The 27,515-nt window shown below is 50.1% G+C and overlaps 1 protein-coding gene across 1 annotated transcript in view; it reads left to right on the forward strand.

The window, feature by feature from the left end:
* Window positions 1–544: 544 nt before the first annotated feature.
* Window positions 545–27,515, forward strand: part of DGLUCY (D-glutamate cyclase) — a gene marked incomplete at its 5' end in the record, with an annotated part of 55,176 nt that continues 28,205 nt past the window's right edge. Inside the window, 9 exon segments of the mRNA XM_081228343.1 lie at window positions 545–651; window positions 5,333–5,476; window positions 7,783–7,981; window positions 10,749–10,829; window positions 10,833–10,903; window positions 12,550–12,668; window positions 15,257–15,460; window positions 19,562–19,822; window positions 25,493–25,592. Of these exon segments, the coding sequence (XP_081084469.1) occupies window positions 545–651; window positions 5,333–5,476; window positions 7,783–7,981; window positions 10,749–10,829; window positions 10,833–10,903; window positions 12,550–12,668; window positions 15,257–15,460; window positions 19,562–19,822; window positions 25,493–25,592 (1,286 nt within the window).

A 27,515-nucleotide genomic window follows, 5' to 3' on the forward strand; every position in this document is an offset into this window, starting at 1 on the left:
CGTGCTTAGGCTGTGATAAGTGCTCTGGGGGCTGAGGAAGAGCCCTAAGTTATGGACTTACCCTCTAGGCACTCGGGGTCTCTCTGGGAGAGAGAAAGGGGGTTCAGGGTCAAGTAGAACATCAGGCTGACTGCAACTCCAGGCCAAAATCAGTGGCTCAAAGAATGCTTTGGGGGCAAGGCAGCTCAGCGCCAGCCAGCACAAGCCTGTTGGGTATATCTTGGAGGTAGAAGATTCTGAACCAGTTCTGAGGAATGGAAAGGCCTTCTGGGAGGGAGGCAGGGAGGACAGTCCAGGCCAGAGAAAGAGCATAAGCAAAGCTCTTGAAGTGTCAGGAATTTCTCATTAGAAACTGAGACATGAAGGGGATAGGGCTGGGGGAGAGCTTGCTCCAAATAACAGCCACCCCAGGACAGGGCCAGGAGCAGCCCTGGGCAGGTCGGGAGGTGGTCCTGATGCTGGATCTGCTGCCTTCCAGGGAGCTGTGCTTTCTCATCTGTCCCTCTCTGTCCCATAACCCAGATCCTCTGTAGCCCATTCAGGGATGACCTTCACACTCCACCTGAAGTCCTGCCCTCCCTCTGCTGTGAGGAGTTTGATTCTACAGAAGAAGCCAAACATCAGAAACATGTCCAGCATGGCTAGGGGTGGGTGGTGCTAAGATGTTAAAAAAATATTCCCCTTGGGCTTCCCTGGTGGCGCAGTGGTTGAGAGTCCGCCTGCCGATGCAGGGGACACGGGTTTGTGCCCCGGTCCGGGAGGATCCCACATGCTGCGGAGCGGCTGGGCCCGTGAGCCATGGCCGCTGAGCCTGCGCGTCCAGAGCCTGTGCTCCGCAACGGGAGAGGCCACAACAGTGAGAGGCCCGCGTACCGCAAAAATATATATATATATATTCCCTGGAAATAGCAGCCATGTAGGACCCAGGAACTCCTGAGACGCTTAGCTTCTGCATGGGAGACGGAAAGTAAGAGCAGAAGGAGATTCTCGCTGGTCACTAATTAACTTTCCAGAAGGAGCGGGCACCTTGGACCAGACTCAGGTGCGAAGTCTATTACCAACCAGCTCTGCTTGGTCCCCACAGCTCCATAGGGAGAACCGCCAACGACCTCTGATGATAGAAAGCTTTTCCCTTCTGGGAAAAGTGCCCCCATATTACACTGCATTTTAATCTGCTTTTGATTCAGACCAAGTCTCCCTCCTTGGACTGGTCTTCTTGGACTGGTGGCACCCATCTCCCTACTACATCTCAGGAGTGACACCCAAGGCTCTAAAAGGTCCTGCAAGAAAAAACAGATATCCAAATTGTCACTGACCTGAATCCCAGCAAAATTTCACAATGAGAAAGACGTTTCTGGTTATGGTGGAGTCACCAGCAACACAGATTAAAGTACTAAAGCAGGACAATTGTCCTTGTTTATGGACACGTCCGGCCTCTGTTGCTATTTGTGGGCCAACAATTATCTAGTCTTGCCTAACAAACCACCCCAAACTTAGTGGTTTAAACCATAATTCTGCCCTGAGGCTGGGCTCCACGGGTGTCCGCTGGGCTAGACCACGAAGGTGGCTTCTTCCTCACATGTCTGGAGTGTCCACTGGGATGGCTGGAACCACTGGGACTAGCCTCTCATTTCTCTCTCTAGGAAGCCCCTCTAGCAGTGGAAGCCAAACTTCTTTACGGAGTAGCTCAGGCCTCCATGGGAAATATTCCACGAGGACAAGCCCTAATGCACAAGCACATATCAAGCCTCTGCTTGCATCACACCTCCTCATGTCCCGTTAACACAGCAAGTCATGTGGCCCAGGCCAGCGTCAAGGGGGAGGGGGCTCCCAATGTTGTGAATACCTGGAAGTGTGCTTTACAGGGTCAGCAAGTAACAGTGGACCACAACCCTTCGTACACATGATGGACCAGTAAACCCTAGCTCAACCAGGTCAACCCTGCTCACTAGAACCTTGGGGGGCCAAGGGCGCAGGTGGCTCCTTACTGGCTGTTGCTGTGGGCAGACTGTGTGACCTCTCTGAGCCTCATCTATTACTGAAAGTAACCACGGAATCTTCCCCACAGAGCTGATGTACATAAGATGCGGGACCCACGTTAGCTGCTGTCTGTCGTGGATTCTCCACAAGGGAAGCAGCTCATTTTGTGGAACAGCTGGAGCTCTCCAGCTTGGGACTACGTCTTCCAGGGCTTTAGATCAGATTAGGAACATTAAAAGGCTTTTGCTTCTTCTTCTTCTTTTTTTTTTTCTCTTGTTATTAAGTTAAAAAAAATGAAAACATTGCTTTTTGGGTAAAAGGACTCAGAGGACTCACTTCATTTCTCGCCACAAAGAAAAAGCTGTCGTGACCTTAGATGGAGCCCGAGAGAGCTGACCATAAAGTAGCCCCACCTCGTGTGTCCACCGCCCCTCCAAAAAGGCACCACGGAGCCTTCTATTCCATGTCCTGTTATAATGGGGATGACGCGGGGACTTTCTATGACCAGCAGCAGAGATGAGCAAAACCAAAACACAGTGCCTTCTGAAGAACATTTAATTAAAAAGGAAACAGAGAAGCTTTGTGCACATAATACCTCGTGATTTATGGTATTAATCCAGTTTGCTCTTGAAACAGGCTTCGGAGGTAAGAAAGGGGTGGGTAGGGGATGGGAGGCCTTTAGGCTGGCTGAATTCCCTTCCCTCACTCCAGATTATTTTTGGAGAATTCTGGGCTTGCTTGAGCCGTGCAGCCAGCTTCCTTGAGCTTTCGGCAGCGGGGGGTGTTCAGTTTGACCTCCTTTGGAAAGTCTGTAGCATTGGCAGGCTCTGTAGGGTTTGAGGTAATGAGTTCCAGGCAGTTAGAGCAGGAGCCAGTCCCAGACTTTCCCTGCAGAGGGTCACATCTGCTTCACTACCCCATGCCCAAGGAGGAAGCTGCTGGAGGTGGTGGTGGACTCATCCTGGGGAGGCCCGTGCCCGCAGCCCAGTGGTGACCTCAGAGGGACACAGGGGTCATCTGTCTGAGGCTTAAATCCTGGCTGTGCCACATACCAGCTGTATAACCCTGGGAAAGTCACTCTATCTCTCTGAGCCTTACTCTCCTCTTGTATAAAATACAGATGATGGGTTACACATGTAAATTACTTAGCACAGAGATCCTGGTACATAATAAGCACTCAGAAAATATTAGCTGACAGATATTATTGCAGAAAAGAAATGTCCACTTGTTGATAGAGCATACCTGGCATTTAGGAGATTTGTCACCAAGGTTATTTCTCCAAAAGAGTATATTTTTCTTTGGGATGATTTTTTTTTTAAGGAAATAGTCCTTTTTTTTGAAACATAACTTTTCTTGTTTATTTTTCCTCCAGTTACAGTTTTCCTCCAGATACCTATTTATTGCATAAATTTTAGAATATTGAGGAAAGCACAAAGAAGGAAATTAAAATCACCCACAATCTTGTCAGTGGAGATAGCCGTGATTAACATGAAGATGTGTTTCCTTCTAGTTCTTTCTCTTATCTCCTTTAAAAAGGAGAATATGCTGAACATAATGTTTTGTTACCTAGTAATGTTCCTTTAACGGTACATCCCAAATATCTTCTAATATCTTTAAATATTTCTTCTGTACCATAATTTTAAATGTCTATACAAGATTCACTGAATGAATGTAACTCCAACCCCTACTTTCCGAATACCTATGTGTTAGGTAATTTACACACAGGAAAGGACTCAAGGAGTTCTCTTTGAGGTCGGTATGATTACTGCCATCTTATCCATGGGAAAACCAAGCCCAGGGTCACAACACCGGCCAGAGGCAGAACCAGGATTCAAACTCAGGTTTGTTTGCCTCCAAAGCCAAAGGATGTCCCGTTCCAGAGGTGCGCTGGTTGCCCCCAGAGGAGATTGTGGCGTGCACATGGGGGTTTTCCTCTAAAACTCCAGTAAGACTATCTCTTTGGAGGAGAGTTGAGGATTCTGAGCCTGCTCAGTTAAGAACCTGTCCAGACAAAAGAAGTGAACAGTCTCTTTCCCAAAAAGGATACCCAAATGGCCAATACAGCATACAAAAAGGCACTCATCTGCATTACTCATCAGGAGGGTGCAAATTAAAACCACAGTTCGATGCCACTGGAAAGGCTGGAATGAAAAAGGCAGGTAATACCAAGTGTTGAAGTGGATATGGAGCAACCACGAACTCACACGCCACTGGTGGGAGTATAAACCGTTACAACTGAGATAGGCTGGGACCTGGGACCCTTTGCTGCAGTGCTGCAATGCTTGCACCTGGACAAATGTCTCCTCGAGCTACAGAATGCAAAGAAACTATAAAGGCTAAAAATAACTGTGTGCATGCGCAGTTGGGGAAAATTCTGGACAAAAGATGCAAAAAGACCGAAAAACCCAACTGCCACTTCTGAAGAGCTGGGAGCAAAAACAGGGTGTCAGAAGCAAAAGCGGGATACTGTGCATGACCCCTGCACTCAACGCCACCAAAAGGGTGGGCAAAACACCTAAGCCACCGCTCCGGCCCAGCCCCTAGACACACCCCTACCCTCACCCCATGTAAGGAACCAGCTTACCCTGCGTCGGGAAGCGAGTAAGAGAACCTGTTACTTATTTTCGTTCCCTCCTGTGGCCGCAGGGGCCCCAATAAAGGGGCCAATCACCAAACACAGAATTTCTTGATTGACCTCTTATCAATTTTATTGATTGGGGAAGGCCAAGAACGCTGGTCAATATCACAACCACTTTGGAACCTGCTTGGCAGTATCTACTAAAGCTGAGCAATTATATTTCCTACAACTGTAGGTATGTGCCAAACAGAACCGTGCACATGTGTGCCCAAAATGCATGTACTAAAATGTTCACGGAGGCACCATTTGTAATAATCTGACACTGGAAGCGATTCAAATATCCATCAGCGGTAGTTTTAGGTAAATGCATTGTAGTAATGAGTATACCACAGAGCAATGAGAATGAACCCACTATTGGTGAGTGAAGGAAGGTAGACTCAAAAGACACATACTGTGTGATTCCGTTCTAGGAAGAACATGTACGGAGAACAGGCAAAAGTAATCTGTGGGGCTTCCCTGGTGGCGCAGTGGTTGAGAGTCCGCCTGCCAATGCAGGGGACACGGGTTCGTGCCCCGGTCCGGGAAGATCCCACATGCCACGGAGCGGCTGGACCCGTGAGCCATGGCTGCTGGGCCTGTGCATCCGGAGCCTGTGCTCCGCAACGGGAGAGGCCACAACGGTGAGAGGCCCGCGTACCGCAAAAAAAAAAAAAAAAAAAAAAGCCTCTACAAGAAGGAACTGACTGCATTCTTCCCTTCTCTCACCAGACCCAGGGCTCCAGCCAGTGTGGTGGTCCTGCCCAGGTCCCTTGCTCCGGCCTCTGAAAAGTTCTGCCAGGTCAACAGTGGCCCTCTGCCGCTGCTGGGCCAAAGTGAGCCAGGCAAGTGGACGTTGCCTGCCCTGGATGCTGTCCCCAGGTACCAGGTAAAAAACCTGAGTTTTCGGGGTTAAAGCTTGGGAGTGGCCAGATGCTGCAGCCAGGTGTGTCTGTCACCAGGGACCTCTTTGACCAGCCTCGGGGACCCCATGGTGCCTGGCATGGAGCCTCACTCATGACTGTTGCTTTGGAAGGGGCTGCTGTCTTTGCATGTCCACTCCTACCCCTGTCCCCTGCCCCTGCCCTGGGAAAAATCTTTGGGACTACCAAGAAAGTCCAGCCCTGGACATATGGCACTGCCATCTGTCCACTTCATCACCCAAGCTAGAAACCTGACTCCATAGGATTAAGAAGGAAATAAAACCACCTGCAATTATGTCCAGAGACAGACATTGTTAATACTGTCATAAATGTTGTCCCAGACTTTTTTTTTTTTTTTTTTGTGGTACGCGGGCCTCTCACTGTTGCGGCCTCTCCTGTTGCGGAGCACAGGCTCCGGAAGTGCAGGCTCAGCGGCCATGGCTCACGGGCCCAGCCGCTCCATGGCATGTGGGATCTTCCTGGACCAGGGCACGAACCCACATCCCCTGCATCGGCAGGCAGACTCCCAACCACTGCGCCATCAGGGAAGCCCTCCCAGACTTTTAAAATACAACATATGGAATAAATGGCCCTACTGATTCTGCTTCCAAGGAGCACTTGGGGAGCCCACATTTCTCCTGCCCTCCTAGCTCAGGCTCACATCTCTCCGAAAATCCTGTGACGTCTTAACTGTTCTCCTTGTCCCACTGTTTTCCTCTCCTCTTCTCCCACCCCATCCCCATCTTCTCTCCCACTGGAGTGACTTTTTCTACATCTGATCATGTGACTCCCTCGTTTAAAGTTCTTCGGTGTAGGGACTTCACTGGTGGCGCAGGGGTTAAGATTTCGCGCACCCAATGCAGGGGGCCCAGGTTCGATCCCTCGTCAGGGAACTAGATCCCACATGCATGCCACAACTAAGGAGCCCACGTGCCATAACTAAGGAGCTCCTAAGACCCAGCACAACCAAATACATACATACGTACATAAATAAAATATTTTTTTTTAAAAAAGTTCTTTGGTGCCTTCCTATGGCTTGTACCTTACTTGATATCAGGCCTGTAGTGACCTGGCTCAGTACCTACCCCCCTCCGACAGTCCAGTCATCCCCAACCGTCTCCTCAGAGAAAAAGTTCCCAGGAGCATTCTTCTCTTATCATTTGTGGACTCCAGGGATGGGAGGGTCCTTCAGAGCCCTACCTGGGTCCGAGGTCAGCTCCTTTACTAGCCCCTCCCATGCTGCCATCTCAGCGGCTTTTAGGGGCTTGATGCCTCCATGCTGTTCACATGCCGCTCCCTCTGCCTAGGATGTGCTTTCTTCCTTGTCCAACTGGTGAACTCCTATTCAGCCTTTAGGACCCAGCTCCAGCACCTCCCCATTTGTGGGAGAGAATGGATTTCTCCCTTCTCTGAGTTACTCCTCTATCTAGGCAGTTAGCACTCACTGCTCTGTATTGCTAGCATCTAATTTCAATGGGGTCTCACCTGCCAATGTAGGATTTCAAGCTTCTTAAAGGCTGGCCCTTATCCTCTCCATCACTATAGCCCATCACCTGGCCTGTGCCTGGCACGGAGGAGCGCCTCAGCAAAATGGTTTTGGAGTGAATGAAGAATAGGCTTATAACTAAAGACTTTCAACCCTGTGGAGGAGTTTCTCTAAGAAAGCAGAGAAAGGCCTTTCCACTGCTAGCACTGAGAGCCTCCTTGTCCCTTTGGTCTGCGGGCCTCGCCTCGATGGCAGAGAGGGCGCCATTGTCTTTTTCTTGCTGGTTTGGCTGGTTTCCGGTTGAGGTTACAGGAAATATAATAGGGTAGAGGCAGGGGCTACAGTATATTCATGCTGATTGGATAGTTTCCAGTCTGGAAAGGATGAAGGATGTTGAAGGATGCCAGCAAGGCCCCCTGCCCAAAACTGTGCTCACCACCTCGGTGCTGGTGTCTGAAATTTCAGCCCCAGATGTCATCTTCTCCCTCCCCAGTCCCTTTTAAAAATGCATTGTCAGGGCTTCCCTGGTGGCGCAGTGGTTGAGAGTCCACCTGCCGATGCAGGGAACATGGGTTCGTGCCCAGGTCCGAGAAGATCCCACGTGCCGCGGAGTGGCTGGGCCCGTGAGCCATGGCCGCTGAGCCTGCGCGTCGGGAACCTGTGCTCCGCAATGGGAGAGGCCACAGCAGGGAGAGGCCCGTGTACCACAAAAAAAAAAAAAGCATTGTCAGAGTCCATACAGAGTCTGGGGGCCTATGAGCTTTCCCTTGTGTCTCCAGGACGGGCTGTCCCCAGTTCTGGAAGTATAAGTTCAGCACCTGCACGGGCAGCCTGACCTCGCTGGAGGAGTCCTTGGAGCAGCTGAAGGACACGGTGGCCTTTCTCCTGGACAGCAGTTTCTCCCTGGAAGGGGCCTGGGAGAAGGGGGGACTCCCCAGAAGGGACTCAGCAGACCACGGCCACATGGGTGCATACAAGGTAGGGACGCAATCCACAAGGGCAGAATGACATGAGAATGTGGGTCATCTTGTATTGTCCTGCAGTGGGGAGAACAAGGGTGCAGGAGGCAAGAGACCTAAGCTCTGGCCACTTTCTAGCTGGGCAGCCCAGGACAAGCAGTTAACCTCTCTGGGCTTTTTTTGCTCATCTGGAAAATGGGACCACACGCCTCTCCCCTGCCCACCTCTGGGACTGCTGTGAGCACCCAGCATGCCCTTGGGAGTGCGAGTCAAGCCCTTCTGGACAGCTCATTGTGCTGTGTAAACCAAATTTGTTTGGATTTGTCTGGCTCCTTTAACTTCGGGCACCTCAGTGAGATTTTTGAAAAAGCTCCCTGGCAGCGGGCAGAGTGCGCCTGGCTGGGTAAATGCCCAGGGATTTGTGGCAGAGCCTTGGCCAGGCTGTTAGCTGCTAGGTCATGTCTCTGTCAGGAAAGCTGGGTCATGTTCTTGGCCAGAGGCGGCCGCTGGTGGTCACTAATGCAGAGTGACTGCCTCTCGGGGGACGTGCCCGCTATGGGGCCGCCTCCCTGCTGTGTTTTTGAGGTTTTCTTCCAGCCACTGCTTGTCACGGGGTGGGGAGATGGGGGGAGTGGAGAACCAGATCCCTCATTCCCCTGACCCCTTCTGGACACTTGTGTGAAGTCTGGGAATGTACTCTGCTGGATGGATGGGCAGCCAGTGTCAACAGCCAGCCCCGGGTTTCTTTACGGAGGACGCAGATTGGAGATTTCATCTTGGGTCTGAGACATTTATTAAAACTTGCCTGGTTTGGTCCGGCCAGAGGGGCCCAGGCTGCCTCTGATGAGAGACAAGGCTGCCCACAGTGCGTGCTGCTTGTCATGTGTGAAATATGTGTCTGAGCGGTTTTCTTGATGGTTGGGAAGGGGGGTGGCGGTGCAGAACCGCAGCTGCTGGCTGGGCCCCTGCAGGGCTGGCCCTGGAACACACCGCAGTCTGTGGCAGGTAGGAGCTGGGAGGGCCTCGCGGCTCATCCTGGCCAGCCTTTCATTTTAGACGCAGAAGCTGAGGCTCGAGAGAGAAAGGGGCTTGCCTAAATCCCAAAGCCAGGCTGGAACCCAGGACTCCTGGCTCCCATCTGTAAGATGCCCCTAGTGGAGGTGTGACAATTACAAGATGCTTTGCACAGAGGTGCCCATTGCTGCCCAGAGTCAGCGCTCTGCAGAGCCACGGTCTAGCCACACCTCACCATCCCAGTGGGTACCAGACAGCTTTCTGTTTAACATCGATGCCTCTGCCCGTTGGCTGCTGGGAGAAATGGCCAGGCTGCCATCATGGATTCAGTTGGTGGCCTTGAGGGGATGCAGGCAGTCCCCCAGAAGGAGGCGCCTTGGCCTTGAGGAGTGCTGCCGGTCTCTTGTGAGTGTCCCTGGCATGTGCTCCCTCCTGCGTGCTGTTCTTCAGACATCAACCTGGCAGGCACACCGAGGTTTCATCCTGCTGCTGACAGGGTGCTAACAGCACGCCCTTCAGGCAGTTGCCAAGACTGTCCCAGTGGTATATCCTCCTGGCCATGGCCTGAAGCTTTCATAAGCCCCACTACAGGGATCAGAAAACATTCGGGGAGCAGTGGGGAGGGGAACCAACATAAGCAGGGAAAGTCACACAGGTCATCCTGGGCAGCTTCTACTGAGGCAGGAGAAGTGAGCAGGGCTCAGTGGGGTCTGTGGACTCATGGGGCAGAGGAGACCCTGGGGCCTCCTTCGAGGCTCCCGCTTCCTGGGGACCCTCTGCCTCTGATTCTCCTAGAGGTCTTCATTTGTGTTCACAGGCCCCTTGAGGTCGGCAGAGAAAATTCAGAGGGTCTATGAAATTGGGTGGGAAAAAATTTGCATTTTTTTTTCATAGCCTCAAACTGAAATTGAGTGTTTCCTTCCGTTATGATTGTAATGAAAAAAAAAAAAAAAAAAAACAGCACCACGTCAGCAGCCTCTGTGATTTGGTGGCTGCCCAGAGAAATCACAGACATGCTGATGTCACACTCAGTCCTTCCTGACATCTCAAAAATATCCTGTATGGGGGCTTCCCTGGTGGCGCAGTGGTTGGGAGTCTGCCTGCCGATGCATGGGACGTGGGTTCGTGCCCCGGTCTGGGAGGATCCTGCGTGCTGCGGAGCGGCTGGACCCATGGGCCGTGGCTGCTGGGCCTGCACGTCTGGAGCCTGTGCTCTGCAACGGGAGAGGCCACGGCAGTGAGAGGCCCACATACCGCAAAAAAAAAAAAAAAAAAAAAAAAAAAAAAAAAAAAATATATATATATATATATATATATATATATATATATCCTGTATGTTGATCACTACTTCAAAATTCCAAGGGTAGGTCTGCCATCTTGTTCCTTGCTTGAATTGCTAATGAAGAAGCATACCTATCACCATATGGTAGTTTTTTCATAATTTGATAACTGCTTTTGCAGCATAATTGGTTTCCTTTGTAATCCTATGCATTTCCTTTTACACTGTTAAAAATACTACTTCTAGGCAGGTCCATAGCTGCACCAGACTTCCAAAGGGGTCCAGGGTGAGTACAAAATTAAGATTCTCTGTTTTAGACCAATAACTACCAGCAATCTTCCTCAACTCTATGTCACATAAAAGTAGAAGCTATATTTTTATGATGGCTACTTGGACCTCCTCCTTCACTGAGCTGCTTTGAACTCTTGGTCCTGAGGGCTTTCATCCGTGCTGCTTCTATTTTTTAACATTTTTTCACCTGATTTCTTGGCAGACAGAGGTGCCTTGTGCCACCATTGCTGGCTTTTGCTGCCCTCTGGTGGTCACAGTGAGGCCAGTTCCCAAGGACAAACTGTAATGGCTGGTGCAGGCCTGTTGCTCCGTGGGGGATGAGCATGGACAACCGGTTCACATTGGCGACCCAGGTCAGTGTCCACTCTCGTTCATGATTCTGACAGCTGCACGTGGACTTCTGCCTGAGAAGACGGGAACTTGCTGTGTTCCTGAGTTCCCCTGACTTGTCCTCATCTTTCCCAGCGGTCCTGGGGGTTAAGGCCCTGGACAAGACCCAGATTCCTGCAGTAGCACCAGGGCTGGGTTTGCAGGTGCCCTTCAGGCCTGAAGGTGGCACCCTTGGCAGAACAGCCAGCCTCATCCATTGGTCCCTGTGAACTTCAAGTGAACCAGGGGTTGGGGAAGCAGGTGGTGGAGGATGTCAGCAGAGCTATTTGTCTTGAAATTTGAAATCATAGTAACTGCTAATCTAGGCAATTGTTCAGTGGCATATCTGGGCAGGGGACAGCTCACTTCCAAATGTTAACTTGAACCGAAAGCCATTGATCCCCAGTGTATTAACTCAGTCTGATGGCAAGTGAGCAGATCCAAGAGTGGAAGCTTCCCAGGCCTCTTGGAGGCTCTCAGAGGGCCTGATGAGAGCTTGGGATTGGGTCTTGGGTGAGAGTCAGAGTTCAGAGTAATTGAACTCACTCAGCTGCTTAACAAACAAAATCAGACAAAGCCCGGCCTTCTGTAAAAATGCAATCAGCACTTGTCACCTCCCTCACAGAAAGACGGTCTCAGGACCACCCAGAGCAGAGTGTCGGCCGTTTTATCACTAGTGGGATGAATCGAACCCAGTACATCCATCTTTGCTGTCTTCGTGAGCACTCTGATATCGGCCAGGGGTAGGGATGCTGTTGGTCGTCAAGCAACAGAGTTTCTGTCTAGGTTATGTGACTCGGTCTGCACCAAGATAAGCTCAAAATCTCAACCTGTATGATGACAGTGTTGGACTAAATGCCCCCTAGTCTCCTCCAGCGACCACACCAAGCATTTAAGATTCCATGCTCTGAAACTATGCACCTCAAAATGGACTAGAGGTCAGCAAGCATTCTGGGTTGGTAAAGTCCTGACTCCTGGCGTCCTCCCTGGGCTTCTCCAGTTTACAGTGGTTCTGTGACTAGAGCTGCTCTTGGAGAAAGAACCATAAACTACTCAACATGTTCAAATCAGATAGTACCAGCCAGTGCAGGACCCAGTGCAATTCACTTTCTTCTTCCATTTTTTAAAATATTTTATTATTTTTTTATTTAGTTTATTTTTTACTTTTTGGCTGTATCGAGTCTTCATTGTGGCATGCAGGCTTCTCTCTACTTGTGGCGTGCGGGTTTTCTCTCTCTAGTTGTGGTGCGCGGGCTCCGGAGTTCTCAGGTTCTGCAGTGTGCAGCATGCGGGCTGTCTTGCTGAGGCATACGAGTTCAGTAATTGTGATGCACGGGCTTAGTTCCCCCGTGGCATGTGGGATCTTAGTTCCTCTACCAGGGATCGAACCCGCGTCCCCTGCATTGGAAGGCAGATTCTTTACCACTGGACCACCAGGGAGGTCCCTTTTTTTTTTTAATATAAGACAATTTTAAAATAATTTTTACTTTTAAGATTAAGCATCCTCATTGACAATCCAGAAACAGTCCGTGCTCTTTGGATGCACACACTTAAAATGGTTGAAAGTGATTCCCCAATTTTCAATGACAAGGTATGAAAAAAGAACATGTTCACAAATGCAGATGAATTCCTTTGTTGGGTATCAAAGATCTTTCCAAACCTGACCACGGGGAGCCTGTGGTGTGTCAGCCAGGGCATGTTCCATTGTTCTGGCCTTCTCAGCTGACCAGTCTCGAAGCTGTCAGCGCCTGCAGTACGTCTGGGCTTAAGGGGGCTGTTACTCTGACCTAGGAGGGAATTGGGTGGGTTTCCAGTTCCTGAATGCACAGGCTTATGGTGCAATGACTTAAGGAATAAAGTCATAAAACACAGGCCTATATCCCACAGCAAAGATCTTTCTGACTGTTTTTCACCCCAGTGCTGGGTCTCTCTCACCAGAGAAGCTTGTCTTTCAGCTCAAATATGTTTTGATTAAATATATTTCTATCAGAGGAAGGCTCACGGTCCAATCTAACAGAAGTGCCAAAGTTTTGTTTGATGTCTTGAGACATCTTGGAGGTTAGTGGGGCTTTGAAAGCAAAGGTGAAGGCAAGCAACTCAATTAAGCAAAGCATTTCACGTGGTATTTGCCAGGTGTTTGAAAGCAATACTGTCGGTCCATTTTTTCAAAGGCCGAGGGTGCTATTACACTGAAGCGACACACGAGGGCCCCCTAACTAGCACACAGTAAGGTAAGGACGTGACAGAGACGTTAAAAATAACTGTTGCAACCCATTGTTGTAGACAGAGGAAGATTCTAGCCAGGTCAGCCCGGCTTGCACTACAAATAATAGAATTTAGTGCTACTTTCAATTTATTTTTAAAGCATTCATGGGCGCTTAGCTATTAGAATGGCCTCATGATAGGGGAAGATTATCTCTAATGTGGCGATAGGGCATAAACACCAAGATCCAGGGGATTCTATTCGTTTATTCACACAAATGCATTGGGAGCCTACTCTGTGCCCAGATCTTAGGAATAAAATGCCGCAGGAGACAAGGTGCAGTTCTCAGGGAGCTTGTGGTCATTTACAAGTGTGTGTGTGCTCACGTGTGTACACACATCCACACACCCACCGTAAACATCCTCCAGCACGATGGTCTCAGCCCTCTCCTGTCCCCTGCCAGGGGGATGCCCTGCAGAAGAGCTCTTACTGCGGCTGGGATCCCAGTGTTCTGGCCTTCTCAGCTGACCAGTCTCGAAGCTGTCAGCGCCTGCAGTATGTCTGGGCTTAAGGGGGCTGTTACTCTAACCTAGGAGGGAATTGGCATCATTGGTCAGGGACCACCTTGAATCTTTCTAGTTTATAAAAATCATGCTCAAACTTCAATATTTCAACTTCTATTAGCAATAGATTAATTGCTGCACATCTCACAACAGATGGGCCAAAACCCCATGTCACACTTCGAGCTGACTGTTCTATCTAGTGTGTGATGGCTTTAGAGTGACCAATTTTAGGTTCTTCCCCAGACACAGAAAAACAATTGCATTCATCGAAATCCTTAGTTCTTCCACTTTTTATCACAGCTGAAAGTTAAGTTAGAATGCTTGACGCATCTGTCAGTAGGTTTTCCTTCTGAAGTGTTGGCTGACTTTGGCTTTCTGTTAGATCTGAGAAATTTTACAGTTTCCTGTGAAATCCAAGACGTTGTTACTTACTCAATTCATGTCTACATTGATTGAGCACTTACTGTGTGCACCTGTGAGATGGATAAGCCATGGTCCCTCTTCTCTGGGACTATACAGCTGAGTGGGGTTGAAGTACTCAAGGATCATAATGACACTGAAGAAAGCAGAAGGTCTAAATTAAGTTATAGTGAGGATTAAGCACCTAACAGGCCAGGCACAAGGACATGAGAATGGATAAGATATAGCACCTGGTTCAATAATGCAAAGCATCACTTATACCGAGGGCTTACACTGGACCAGGCACTTTGCGGAACACTTTTATGTGCATTTTCCAGTTCACTTCTGACAACAACCAGATGAGGGATTATCATTATTTTACAGTTGAAGCAACAGGTTTACAGAGGACAAAGTCACATCTCTTGCTCAAGTGTGTTCACCATGCAAAGTCCTGTCTTAATAACTGTGCTACAGGGCATCCGTTGCCCAGAATCTAGTGGGGGAGAAAAAAATTAGCATAGGGCTTCCCTGGTGGCGCAGTGGTTGAGAGTCCGCCTGCTGATGCAGGGGACATGGGTTCGTGCCCCGGTCCAGGAAGACCCCACATGCCGCAGAGCGGCTGGGCCCGTGAGCCGTGGCCGCTGAGCCTGTGCATCCGGAGCCTGTGCTCTGCAACAGGAGAGGCTGCAGCAGTGAGAGGCCTGCGTACCACAAAAAAATTTTAAAAAATTAGCATAAACCAAAACAAAATATACGGGACATGAGAAAAATAGAAGCTATGTTCAGAGAGAACTATTTGTCAGCAGATCTAACAACGGCTGCAAAGTAAAGCAAGATGGCTTGATGCGTTGTACATGTTTAGTAAGTACTTTCTGATATCCATGGGATTGCATTGGTGGAAACTCCTAGAGCCCCAACTGTAGCTGTGGGTACCTCACTTCTTTGCCCACACTCAACCCATCTTCACTTTCCTAAAAATCTGGGGCCCCCGTTAATGTGGAACTTGATTTAGTCGTAAGCCAGCTTGTTCTGACCTGGTGCCAACAAATGGTTAAGGAGTGTCGTTGGCTAAATCAAGGCATGGGCGCCATCTTTCCCATTAACGGTGGGCTAGATGGGCATGGACAGGGTTTGATGAAGTGGTCTGGGCTCAGCCCCTCCTGTTGTGTGCCTTAGAAATGCCACTGGCTTTCACCAGCTCACTGGGTTGCACAGTTATGACTGACCTGAAGGGTACAGCGGCTCCGGCCAGATGTCTCACCCCTGAGGGAATGCCAGAGATCCATCACATTTCCCAGGATCCTTTGCACTGCAGCATGGTGTCAGCTTCAGTCGCTCAGAAGATCAGAGAACTGGAGATGATAATTGCCATCGACCCAGGTAAGAAACCAAGCAGTCACACCTCAAGGACCTGGAGAAGTTCATCACTGATGAATGTTCAGGGGAAAAAGCAGCATGCCAACTGTATCTACAGTATAATTTTTTTTTAACGCTAATACTGTGCATGAATCTGGAAAAGAAGTAAATGCACCAAAATACTAACAGTGATGATCTCTGGATAACGTGATTGTGGATGATTTTTGTTTTCTTCATTTTTTTCCCCCAAATTTTCAACACTCAACGTATGAGGGAGTTTGGGAGGTGGGCACGTTCCCATCCAGAACTAAATTGGGGTTGAGTAGGGAAGAAAAAGGGAGAGGAATGGTTCCTAGGTAGTCAACTACCACCATTTAACCAATGTCATCCGTCATTCCATAATAATGTCCCTAATCATCTTCTTTTGTGCCATTGCCTGGGGCTGGGCGTAGACCAGATTTTGTACACCGGGCAGCGGAGATAGGAGGTGGGGGGGGGGGTTGGATTGATCCTCCTCGGTGGATCCTTGGTGGGGCAGGACCCTGCAGAGACAACCTCACCACAGTTTGCAGCCGACATATATATTGTATTTGGCGTCTCAGAGGATAGCCCTTCTGTGGTTTGAGAGCTGCTGACTTTCTAGACATGAGACAGGGCTGGTGGGGTCCAGTAGGGGTCTGCTGGTTCCAGTTAGGAGGAGGTTTGCTGGAAGGTGCTTGTCTGTTCGTTCATTCACTCATTCATTCATTCATGCTGCAGAAAACACAGTTTCCTTTACACGCAAACGCACAATAAATTTGGGATATCTGCTCATTACCGATGCACCTTTCAGGACATACACATACATAGAGTCGTGGCTGTGTATACACAGAGTCTCTGACATAGCTGGTCTCCTTGGTGAATAGTTTTAAAACTTCTGCAATACTTTCTGTCTCACAAACATTCTTACCCAGGCTGACGGCTCTCCTGCTCAGTACAAGCGTCATGAGGGAAGATGTATTATTAGCTCTGCCATTAGCTCAGATAAAAAAGTAACTGGGAAGTAAATTTACTGCAGACACGGTGCTCCCGTTGCTTAATCAAAATGATCTGGGAGGTCGTCCACAGCAGTACCCTCAGTGCTTGGGTGAACTGTGTGTCAAGGCTTGAAGCATGAGGCTTGGGGGATAGGCAGATTTATGACTGTCCAGAGGTGCCAATATTGTTTATCAAGGAATGTCTTTAACCCTCAAGAACAGCAGAGGCTTCTGATTCCCGCTGTATTAAATAAGCAGGTATAAGGTTGATGGCCATATATTGAACACCAGTCACTGAGCCTAATAATAGAGCCACTCAGTCATTTTTGAGAGGACCTCAAATGGCTGGCATTTGGGGTGCCTGGAGAAGATGAAGAAATGCAGGTTTATAATGGTAATGTTTTTGCTAATGATAACATCATCATAGATGGATGGACTGCTTTCAAGTTGACAAAGGTCTCTCTCCCCTGTTCTATCGGTGCTCACCACATCCTATTAAATAGGTTACATTCCAATTTTTTTTTCTTTCTTTTTTTTTTTAAAGAAGATGTTGGGGGTAGGAGTTTATTAATTAATTTATTTATTTTGCTGTGTTCGGTCTTCGTTTCTGTGCGAGGGCTTTCTCTAGTTGTGGCAAGCGGGGGCCACTCTTCATCGTGGTGCACGGGCCTCTCACTATCGCGGCCTCTCTTGTTGCGGAGCACAGGCTCCAGATGCGCAGGCTCAGTAGTTGTGGCTCACGGGCCTAGTTGCTCCACGGCATGTGGGATCCTCCCAGACCAGGGCTCGAACCCGTGTCCCCTGCATTAGCAGGCAGATTCTCAACCACTGTGCCACCAGGGAAGCCTCCAATTTTTTTCTTTTAAGATGTTGTTATTCTTCTCCCCACTTATCAACAGTAATTCATTTTTATTGTAGAAACATCAGAAAACATGAAAGAGGCAATAAAAATTACCAGGATCCCATCACAATTAACCATTATTAACAGTTTTATGTTTGCCCTTAAAGTCTTTTTCTTCAGTCTTGAACCTATAAGACTGAATGTATATATATACACACACACACATGTATATATGTATATTCCAATATATATATCGGAATCATACTGTGATACTATTTTAGGACTTGCTTCTTTCCCTTTTAAATATATTGTGAACATCCTTCTATATCATTAAATATCACCACAACATCCTTTATAGTGTTTGCATAGAATTCTATTTTATGAATGTTCTACCATTTTATTAATAGCCTATTATTTGACACCACAAGCAATGCTGCAATGAACATCCTTATGACTACATTTGTGTACATACCCATGATCACTTTATTAGGATAAATTCCTAGAAGTAAATTGCTGGCTCCAGTGGAGTGTACAAATCTAAGGTACAAATCACCCTCCAGACAGATGTTCCTGCTTCCACTCCCACGGGCGGTACGTGAGGGGCCCTCGCCTCACAGCCTTCCTCCACCTGGACCACCCCCAGCTCCATGTAGGAAAACTGATGTTCAGAGCCATCAAAGGACAAGGCCAAGGTCACGCATCTGTGATGTGCCAGTGCCTGGACTTGATTGTACGTTTCCAGATGCTGAATCTGGAGCTGTTCCTCCATAACCAGAATCCACACCCTGTGTCCCTCCACGTTGTACAGGTACCTCGAATGCAAGTTTACGCCCCCCATGTCCCTTAGGCCCCCCCGCTCATTTCAGCCGCAGCTGGGGTGGGGGTTCTAAGTCACATCCCCCCCTTCCACGGCACAGATACGCCCCGAGGTGGCCTGAGCATGGACAAAGGCACAATGGTATGTGATGACAGTCCGGAGGCTGTGCTGCCTTCTGGGACCGGCTTGGCAGCCACGGTGGCATTTGTACGATGCAGCTGGTGCCCGGCCCAACCCACCCCCACCCCGGTTCACTGCAGCTGCAGTGGGCGGTTCCCAGCACATCAGCTTCCCACCTGGGCCTGGGGTCTCTCTGTTTCTCTCCAGGAGAGCAGGCGCAGCCCAAAAGTGCCGGGGAGTCAACGCCCCGACGGGCAGCCTTCACCCAGTAGGGGGCAGAGCTGGTGCGTACTGCTCAGTCTCCCTGTCCTCTGGCAGGACAGTCCCCAGGGGCTACTGCTTGGTTTCTTTCTTTTTTGCGGTACACAGGCCTCTCACTGTTGTGGCCTCTCCCATTGTGGAGCACACGCTCCGGACGCGCAGGCTCAGCGGCCATGGCTCACGGGCCCAGCCGCTCCGCGGCATGTGGGATCTTCCCGGACCGGGGCGCGAACCCGTGTCCCCTGCATCGGCAGGCGGACTCTCAACCACTGCGCCACCAGGGAAGCCCTGCTTGGTTTCTTAGAGGATCTCGAGCAGGATTGAGCCGCCGTTGCCTTCGGAGTTAACCTGCTCATTCACACATCCTTTCATGGCTTTTCACCTCCTCCCTCTTCTGACTTCTTTCCTGGGCTCCCTCTCCACTGAAATACCTGCCCCCAAGCCCTTGTCTTAGGGTCTGCTTTGGGGGAATCCCCAGCTAAGACAGCCCTGTTTCCCTTCCTCCTTCTGTATTCCCTGTATTGGTTAGAGCTTGCTAAACTGCTCTAACAAATGACCCCCAAGAGGCTTTGCTCAAATACAGCAGAAATGTGTGCCTCTCTCACACAATGGTCCAGGGCGGGTCCTCCAGGGTGAGTGTTCCAGCTCTGCAGGAGGGGGATCTGCTCAGGGACCCAGCAGCTCCGCATCCCATCGTGAGACCCCCAGGGGGCGCTGGCTGTCAACAGCCCAGCTCCCAGGAAGGGAAGAGCTTGGAGTAGAGACTGGCGGTGTATGACCAGGCCAGGGGGAGCCCACATCACCACTCCCACTCTCTTTCCACTGCTCTCCGATTGTCACATGGAGAGGACCTGGTCTCGAGGCCACACTTAACTGAAAGAGAGGCTGATGGGTCCCTTACCCAGTGACCCTTCTCAACTGGCCCAGGAGGGGTCTGCCACACCTTCAAATCCACTTCTGAAACAAAAACAAACAAACGAACAAAAAACCAAGCTACTGTCCCCATAAGATGCTACTTGAAACACAGTTATGTGATTTTGCGATTTGATTTTGTTTTTGCGTAATTTTAGGCAGCCGGGGGATCGGGCACCTGCTCTGTCCAGGCGAGCTGCTGCGGGCCTCCCGGTCTCCATCCCACGCCCGCTCCGTGCCCCTCACCACCGGCTTCCCCGCGCATGTCAACCACGAGCCTCCGGAAGAGACAGACGGCCCGCCGGGAGCCGTGGCTCTGGCTGCCTTCCTGCAGGCCTGGGAGAAGGGGGTCTCCATGGTCGTCGACCAGAGAGCCTTGAATTTGCACAAGAAGCTTGTTGACGAGCCTGTACAGCGAGGTGAGCAGCGAGAGGAGGGGAGTCCCTTTACTCAGATGAGGCTTCGTGGGCGGAGGGTGGAGGGAATCAGCGTTTGTGGGACTTCCTCCGGGTGCCCAGGCACAGTGCTATGCACCTGACACGGGGCGTTTTCCTTAACACTCAGAACAACTCTTTGCTATAAACAGCATTATCCCCATTTTACAGATGAAGAGACTGAGGCTCTGAGAGGGCCAGGTGATTTAACCAGGAGGGGATGATGAGCTGGAATTTGAAGCCGGGTCCACCAGGCCCCGTGATCCCACCTGTGCACATGAGAGGCAGGGGTGACCTGCAGAGGACACTGAGCCGCCCGGGACAGGCTTGGACCCCCGAGTTGAGGGTAGAATGGTCGAGAATAGAGTGGTGGAGAGGCTGAGACAGCCGTGTCCCACAAAGCCCAAATGGGCAGGATGCCCCACGCTTCCCAGGTTCCCAGAACACCCAGATGGGCATCAGGGCCGAGAGTGCTGACCATACAAGCCTGGGGCGCTGCTGTCAGTGTGTCAGGACCGGCCTAGGGTGCAGGGTGAACAGCTGCTCCTCATCTCTCGTCGTTCTGTGGGTGTCACTCAGGCATCAGCCAGGAGCCTGGTGACTCTACGGCGCTTCCGACTGCCTGTCTCTCTGTGTCCCTCAAAATGCATTCTTCAGAGAAGTACTTTTGTCTTCTTAGCCTCTAAAAAGGGCTTCCACCTCAGGAAGCCATATCCTAAAGCGCCTGCTACGTTAGAAGTTGTGAAAAGGCTGTGTCTGGACATACAGAATCCATTTCACATGATAAGTGGGTATTGAGTACCTAATATGTGCCAGGCACTCTTTAAGGCTCTTGAGATCCATCGGTGAACCAGACTGACAGCCACCCTGCCCTCATGGAGTCATGGAGACGGTAAACAGCATAGGAAATAATACAGTGCGTGTATAGTGTGTTAGAAGGTGATACGCTATGGAATAGAGTGGCCTGGGACCAGGGGGACGGGGAGTGATAGGCCAGGCGCGAGGGGGGCGTGCAGGTGTGGGCTGCTCTCTTAAACAAGAGGGTCAGGGAAGACCTCCTGGACAGGGTGCCATGTGAGCAAGCCTTGAAGTGGGTGCAAGAGTGAGGCCTGGGCTGGCTGCAGGAAGAGTGTCCCTGGCTGTGACAATGGCCATGAGGTGGAGTGGGGGCCGGCAGGCTTAAGACATAGGGACAGGAGATGGGCCAGGTTACGGCAGGCGGGAGATGAGGCTGGTGCCCTGTGGCGAGTCCCCAGTGATTTCAGCCACAGCTGGGGTGGAAGCTCTGAGTCACACAGACAGCCCAGGCCAGGGCTCTGTGGGGAATTCTCCAAAAACCCCTGCAAAACCACCCAGCCTGGAAGTATGGGGACTAATGCCTCCAGGGCCCCCTCAACCCGTGGAGGGTGGGAGCTGCTGTCCTGCCTCCCGTCTTTTGGAGACACGCAGGTCCTGGAGGAACTGAGACCCCATTGCCTTGAAAAGGCACAGACCCCCCTGTTGGCTTTTCCTCCTTCCCGTCCTCACTGTCCCTGTTCCCTCCTGGGATCATCTCCCAAATAAACCACCTGCACCCAAGTCTTTGTCTCAGACTCTGGTTTCAGGGGACCCCAAAGAGATAAATGATAGAGATGGAGGTTGTGAGAAGCAGCCAGATCTGTCTATGTTTCGAAGGTAGAGTCGTGACTGCTCTCATGTTCGGGGCAGGGGACTGAGAGGATGGAATTGGCGTGGACTGGGACAGGGAAGACCATGGTGGAGCAGGCCTGACCTTGCACCCTGTTGGTGAGGGTGTAAAATGGGGCAGCCGCTGTGGAAAACAGTATGGCAGTTCCTTAAAAAATTAAAAATAGAAAATACCATATGATTCAGCAATGCCACTTCTGGGCATGTACCCAAAAGAACTGAAAGCAGGGACTCAGATATTTCCACACCCGTTTGCACACCCAGCAACATTGTTCACAGTAGGCAAAAGGTGGGAACAACCCAGGCGTCCATTAACGGATGACTGGATAAACACAGTGTGGTCTATACATACAGTGGAATGTTACTCAGCCTTAAAAAGGAAGGACATTCTGACACCTGTTACTACACAGATGAACCCTGAGGACATTATGCTGAGTGAAATAAGCCAGTCACAAAAAGACAAACCTGTATGACTCCACTTATATGAGGTTGGTAGAGTAATTAAAATCATAGGGACAAAGGGTAGAATGGTGGTTGCTGGGGACTGAGGTCGGGGGAAGGGGGAGTAAGTGTTTAATGGGTACAGGGCTTCAGTTTGGGAAGATGTAAAAGTTCTGGGGATGGGGCTTCCCTGGTGGCGCAGTGGATGAGAGTCCGCCTGCCGATGCAGGGGACATGGGTTCGTGCCCCGGTCCGAGAAGATCCCACATGCCGCGGAGCGGCTGGGCCTGTGAGCCATGGCCGCTGAGCCTGTGCGTCCAGGGCCTGTGCTCCACAATGGGAGAGGCCACAACAGTGAGAGGCCCAAAGTTCTGGGGATGGATGGTGGGGATACTTGCACGATGATGTGAATGCGCTTAATGCCAGAGAACGGTACTCTTTTTATTTTATTTTTTATTTTTTTTTATTTTTGGCTGTGTTGGGTCTTCGTTTCTGTGCGAGGGCTTTCTCTAGTTGTGGCGAGCGGGGGCCACTCTTCATCACGGTGCGCGGGCCTCTCACTGTCATGACCTCTCGTTGCAGAGCACAGGCTCAGGACGCGCAGGCTCAGTAGTCGTGGCTCACAGGCCTAGTTGCTCCACGGCATGTGGGATCTTCCCAGACCGGGGCTCGAACCCGTGTCCCCTGCATTGGCAGGCGGACTCTCAGCCACTGCACCACCAGGGAAGCCCAACAGTACTCTTAAAGATGGATAAGATGGTAAATTTTACGTTAGGTGTGTTTTACCACAATTATAATTTGAAAAAGTTTATAAGAGTGCAAGTTTGAGCCTGGGTAACTGAAAGTGTGGGTACCTATTAGACGTACAAGTGGAGAAGAGAGCAGGCAATCAGATCCACGAGTCAAGTTCAGGAGAGCCATCTGGGCTGGAAAGAGAAACTGGAGAACAGTTGGCATATTGATGGCCTCAAAGTCAAGACACTGGATGACATCATGGAGGGAGTAAGTGGAGACAGAGAGAAGGACCCAGATTGCGCCCTGGGACGCTCCACGCCCAGAGGTCAAGGGGAAGAGCAGGGTCCTTCGTCCAAGAAGGATCAGCACTGAGGAAGGAGGAAAACCAAGGACTGTGTTGTCACCAAGGAGAAGGGACAGCCAGCTGTGCCCACTGCTTCACAGGCCGGCAGGCTCTTCCATCTGGCCACCGCCCTGCTGGGTGTTTTTTGCTGCCCACTTTCCCAGAAGTCGCTCTGCCCTGCTGCTCACCTGACCGCCGGCTCCATGCTGGACCTCACCTCAGAACTGGGTCTTGCCCACACAGTGGCTTGGAATTTGGAATTCGCTGTATTCGATTTTGCAGAACTTTCATAACATGTGGACAAAGAAAATAGAAGCAATTTGGCCTTTTAATGACAATGACTTCAGTTCTTTTTTTATGTGAAGCCTGGGAAAGGTTTAAAGAAGAAAATTCAGTCATTGATTCCCTGTCTTGAAGATAAATTGACAAATTGGTTCTTTATAGCTTAGGTGCAGGGTCTCCTCTTGCCCCGACCTTCCTTGCCCGGGCTCCTTTCTCTCTGTGTGCCCCCCTTGGGGATATGCTATGTTCCCCACCCTGTGTAGCTCCCTGCTGCCCCGTCTTACTAGTATCCTGTATCCTCAATCCAATTTCAAAGAAATAAAGAGCCAGGCTTTACACAACACCTGCTTTGTGCCAGGCCCCCAGCTTGGTGCTTGGCAAACATCACACCATTGCGTCCACAGCAATCCTGGGAGAGGGCCTGATTAACCCCATTCTGCAGAGGGGGAAACCAAAGCTCAGAGAGGTCCCGTGGCTTGCCCAAGGTCACACAGCCAGGAATTGTTGTCTCGTTCTATTCAACCCCCTTGCGGGGCCAACAGCCTGCCCCTCATAGCACACAGAGGGGCTGGGTCTTTCGACCTGTCGTGACTGCCCCCCATTCCCCGGGGTGTCACGTCACACATAGACTGTGCCTCATGAGTATCCCTTGATGGACCGACTGCCCTCCACTTGTCTTTCCGCCTAGGCGGGGGGTGGAACTGGAGAAGGGGGGTTGGGAGAGCCCCGGTAGGGGCACTTCAGGATCTCTGACAGTGATCTGGCTCCTTGCCCTCAGCTTGCCCCATCGATCCACTGGGGTGGCCGCGACAGCTCCCAAAGGGCTTGGGGTGACAACGTGGGGCAGCTGGGGTGGGAAGCAGTTGTCTCGAGGCCATATGGTTTTAACATAGACAAGGTGCTTATTTGGGTTGGCTTTATGTGAGGGGGTGAGGGGCTGATGATGGAGCTTATGGGGGTAACCAAAGCTCCCCCAACCGCCCCTTGATACTGCTGCTGGGCCACAGAGCAGTCCAGGAGCTCCTGCAGAGCCAGCGGGACCGTGAGTACTGGGTCCGCCATCCCCATCCCAGGCCCTCTGTTAGCCGCTGGATAAGACTTCGTCCTGGGCCAGCGAATTTGCAAAGATTCTACCTCAAACGGCTCTGAGGGGGTTTAGTTAATGGAAACCAAATCAATTTTATTTTATTATGGGATTTGTGTGTGTGTTCCACATATTCTACAATAATATGTATTATTATTATAATTAGAAAGTGTGCTTTTTTTTTTTAATTTTTTTTTTTTTTGCGGTTCTCGGGCCTCTCACCGTTGCGGCCTCTCCCGTTGCGGAGCACAAGCTCCGGACGTGCAGGCTCAGCGGCCATGGCTCACGGGCCCAGCCGCTCCGCGGCATGTGGGATCCTCCCGGACCGGGGCACGAACCCGTGTCCCCTGCATCGGCAGGCGGACTCTCAACCACTGTGCCACCAGGGAAGGCCGAAAGTGTGCTATTTTTAAGAGTCAAATTCACTTTGGAAATCACTTGATGCCAGTAATTAACTCAAGGCCCAGACTCTGGGATTTTTCCTCTGTTTTCTTGAACTTCCCCGAAGATAGTCAAGGGGGTGGGGTTGGGGAGCAGATGAGAACTTAAGTTGGGAATTAGTCATGACACCAATCTACCTACTTGGCTTTGCCCAAGTCATTTAACATCTCTGAGCCTCAGTTTTCCTCCTCTGTAAAATGGGGAAATAATGGTTCTTATCACACATAATTGTGAAAATTGAGAGTCTGCGTGTCACATGCTTAGCAGAGAGCTGGCTCACTGTCACCACGGGCACCTAACCGTGTCCCCAGCACTCACGATGGCAGTGGGCCAGGATAGGGCTCTGGTCACATGGTACTGTGGGCATCTGTGTGCAGCATATTTGCTCACCTACAAGACTGGTGACACTAGCCCGATTCCACTCCCATGCCGGCCAGCTCTAGGGTTTACTCAGGACTGAAAGTAAACTTCAATATCCTCTGTGTCTAGGTCTTGGCTTACCTAGCGAAGTATTCTACAGGTAGATGTGATTCAATAATGGTAACTAATGGATACTTTCCAAAGAAGCTTTTGAAAAGCCAAAATGAATTCCCCAAACGCAGCACTAGGGCTGATGGCTCCGCCCTCTGCCTTTATTTTCAAGGTGTTCTGAAGAGGCAGGTCCCAATATTAACCTACCAAGGAGGATCGGCGGGAGCTGCTCAGGCGCTTCTATGCAGAGACGGGAACCCCAAGTCACCCAGGTATGTGTGTCCCATCCCAGTTTAAGTGGGTGACGGTGGAGAAGCCCACGTGCTGTTAACTTTGACAACAGCATTTCTGCACACCTCAGTCTCCCAGAAAGGACAGAGCTAGGAGTCCAGTGTCCTGATGGGCCAGACTCACCAATGAGGCTAGGGGGGGTTCAAGGCGTCTGGGGCCTTTGCGGAGGATTGCTGGAAGCAGCAAGTCCCTGAGAGATGGCATGTCTTCCTGACAGAGGGAGAAGATCGGAAAATTATAAAATAAACAAAAACTAGCAGTTTCTCAAACTCGGTTACCACCCATTAAAGAGAAGTGAAATCATTTCAGTGGGGGGTGACCAGCATCTTTGGAAAATGACATAGAAATAGAAATATCATTGTATTTCTTGTGTAGTAATGGTAAGTACTCTCTTGTGAAACTGTGTGTGTATTTTTCACTGTGTGCTGTGGTCAAACATTTGTGAAAAATACTTCTTAATTATATGTAGGGATGTACTTCAGATCTTGTAACTTTTAAGAGTGTTTTGCAAACTTTTTTGACAACAACCCACAGTAATACATTTTGCATTGCAAACCAGTACACACATACACATAACTAAAACAGAAATTTCAAAAAACAATATTTACTCTTGCTATGTTCAATATACCCTGATATTTTCTATTCTATTCTATCCTATCCTATCCTATCCTGTCCTATCCTATTGTATCCTGTTCTAGTCTACTTTTCAGAAAATGCTGACCTGGCCTAATAAGTTTATTTCACATAAGCAGAAAGACACCATTGTAAAGCAATTATACTCCAATAAAGATGTTTAAAAGAAATAATGTTTATTTCACAACCACTAACAAGTATCCACTTCAAATGTTAAAACACTGCTTTAAGAGGCCTGGAGGGCATAGCTGCCCTGCAACTCCCAGCAGAACCTGGCGCTTATAATGAGGACCCTGAGTCAACAAGGAAAAGTTTGATGGGGGATCCAACATGCTATTTAAAGCTGCCAGAACATGTGTGGCACATATTAGAAATGTTTATTTCTCCAAAAGGTTGGCATACAAACAAAGCTCTGGCAAATCAGGGAGAAACTAGAAAATTCTCTCAGGTGGGACCCCTGATGCCAGATAACACAGGTATTGCTCTGCTTGCTGCGTGGAGTGGGGGTGAGCCAGATCTGACTGTGCGGAGAGAGGATTCCGCTGTCTTTGGAGAAGATGCATTAACTCTTCCCAAGGCGTAGGCCTCCCAGGACTGGATTACTTCCCGCCGTATCTCAATGGACCCTTATGGCCTAAAGCAATCAATCCACTGTCACAAGGTATGTAATGAGTTCCCCTGAGGGAAAAGTCCAGAGCAGAGGATGTATTCATCTCAACTGGAGCTCTTGTTCTGAACTGCCTTTTCGTCGCCATTGATATACGTCTAGAGGAAATTCAGCGTCAAAGCTCTTTCCACTTCCTGGTTCTGCTTCTCAGAAAAAGTGATTGCCTTTTCCTGCACTGGGCATGTAGCCTCAGGACCACATTCTAACACCTACTCCATGGCCTGCCATCCAAGCATACAAGGTGCACCACCTTCTAGCACAACCAAAGGACATGGACAGGCACGTAGATTTTGATTTTTAAAACATGTACATCAGGGCTTCCCTGGTGGTGCAGTGGTTAAGAATCCACCTGCCAATGCAGGGGACATGGGTTCGAGCCCTGGTCCAGGAGGATCCCACATGCTGCGGAGCAACTAAGCCCGTGCGCCACAACTACTGAGCCCATGTGCCACAACTACTGAAGCCTGTGCGCCTAGAGCCCATGCTCCGCAACAAGAGAAGCCACTGCGGTGAGAAGCCTGCTCGCCGCAACTAGAGAAAGCCCGCGCGCAGCAATGAAGACCCAACGCGGCCACAGATAAATAAATTAATTAATTAAACAAAC

The sequence above is a fragment of the Mesoplodon bidens genome, assembly GCF_964165515.1.
Source record: "Mesoplodon bidens genome assembly, chromosome: 3".
Lineage (NCBI taxonomy): Eukaryota > Metazoa > Chordata > Mammalia > Artiodactyla > Ziphiidae > Mesoplodon > Mesoplodon bidens.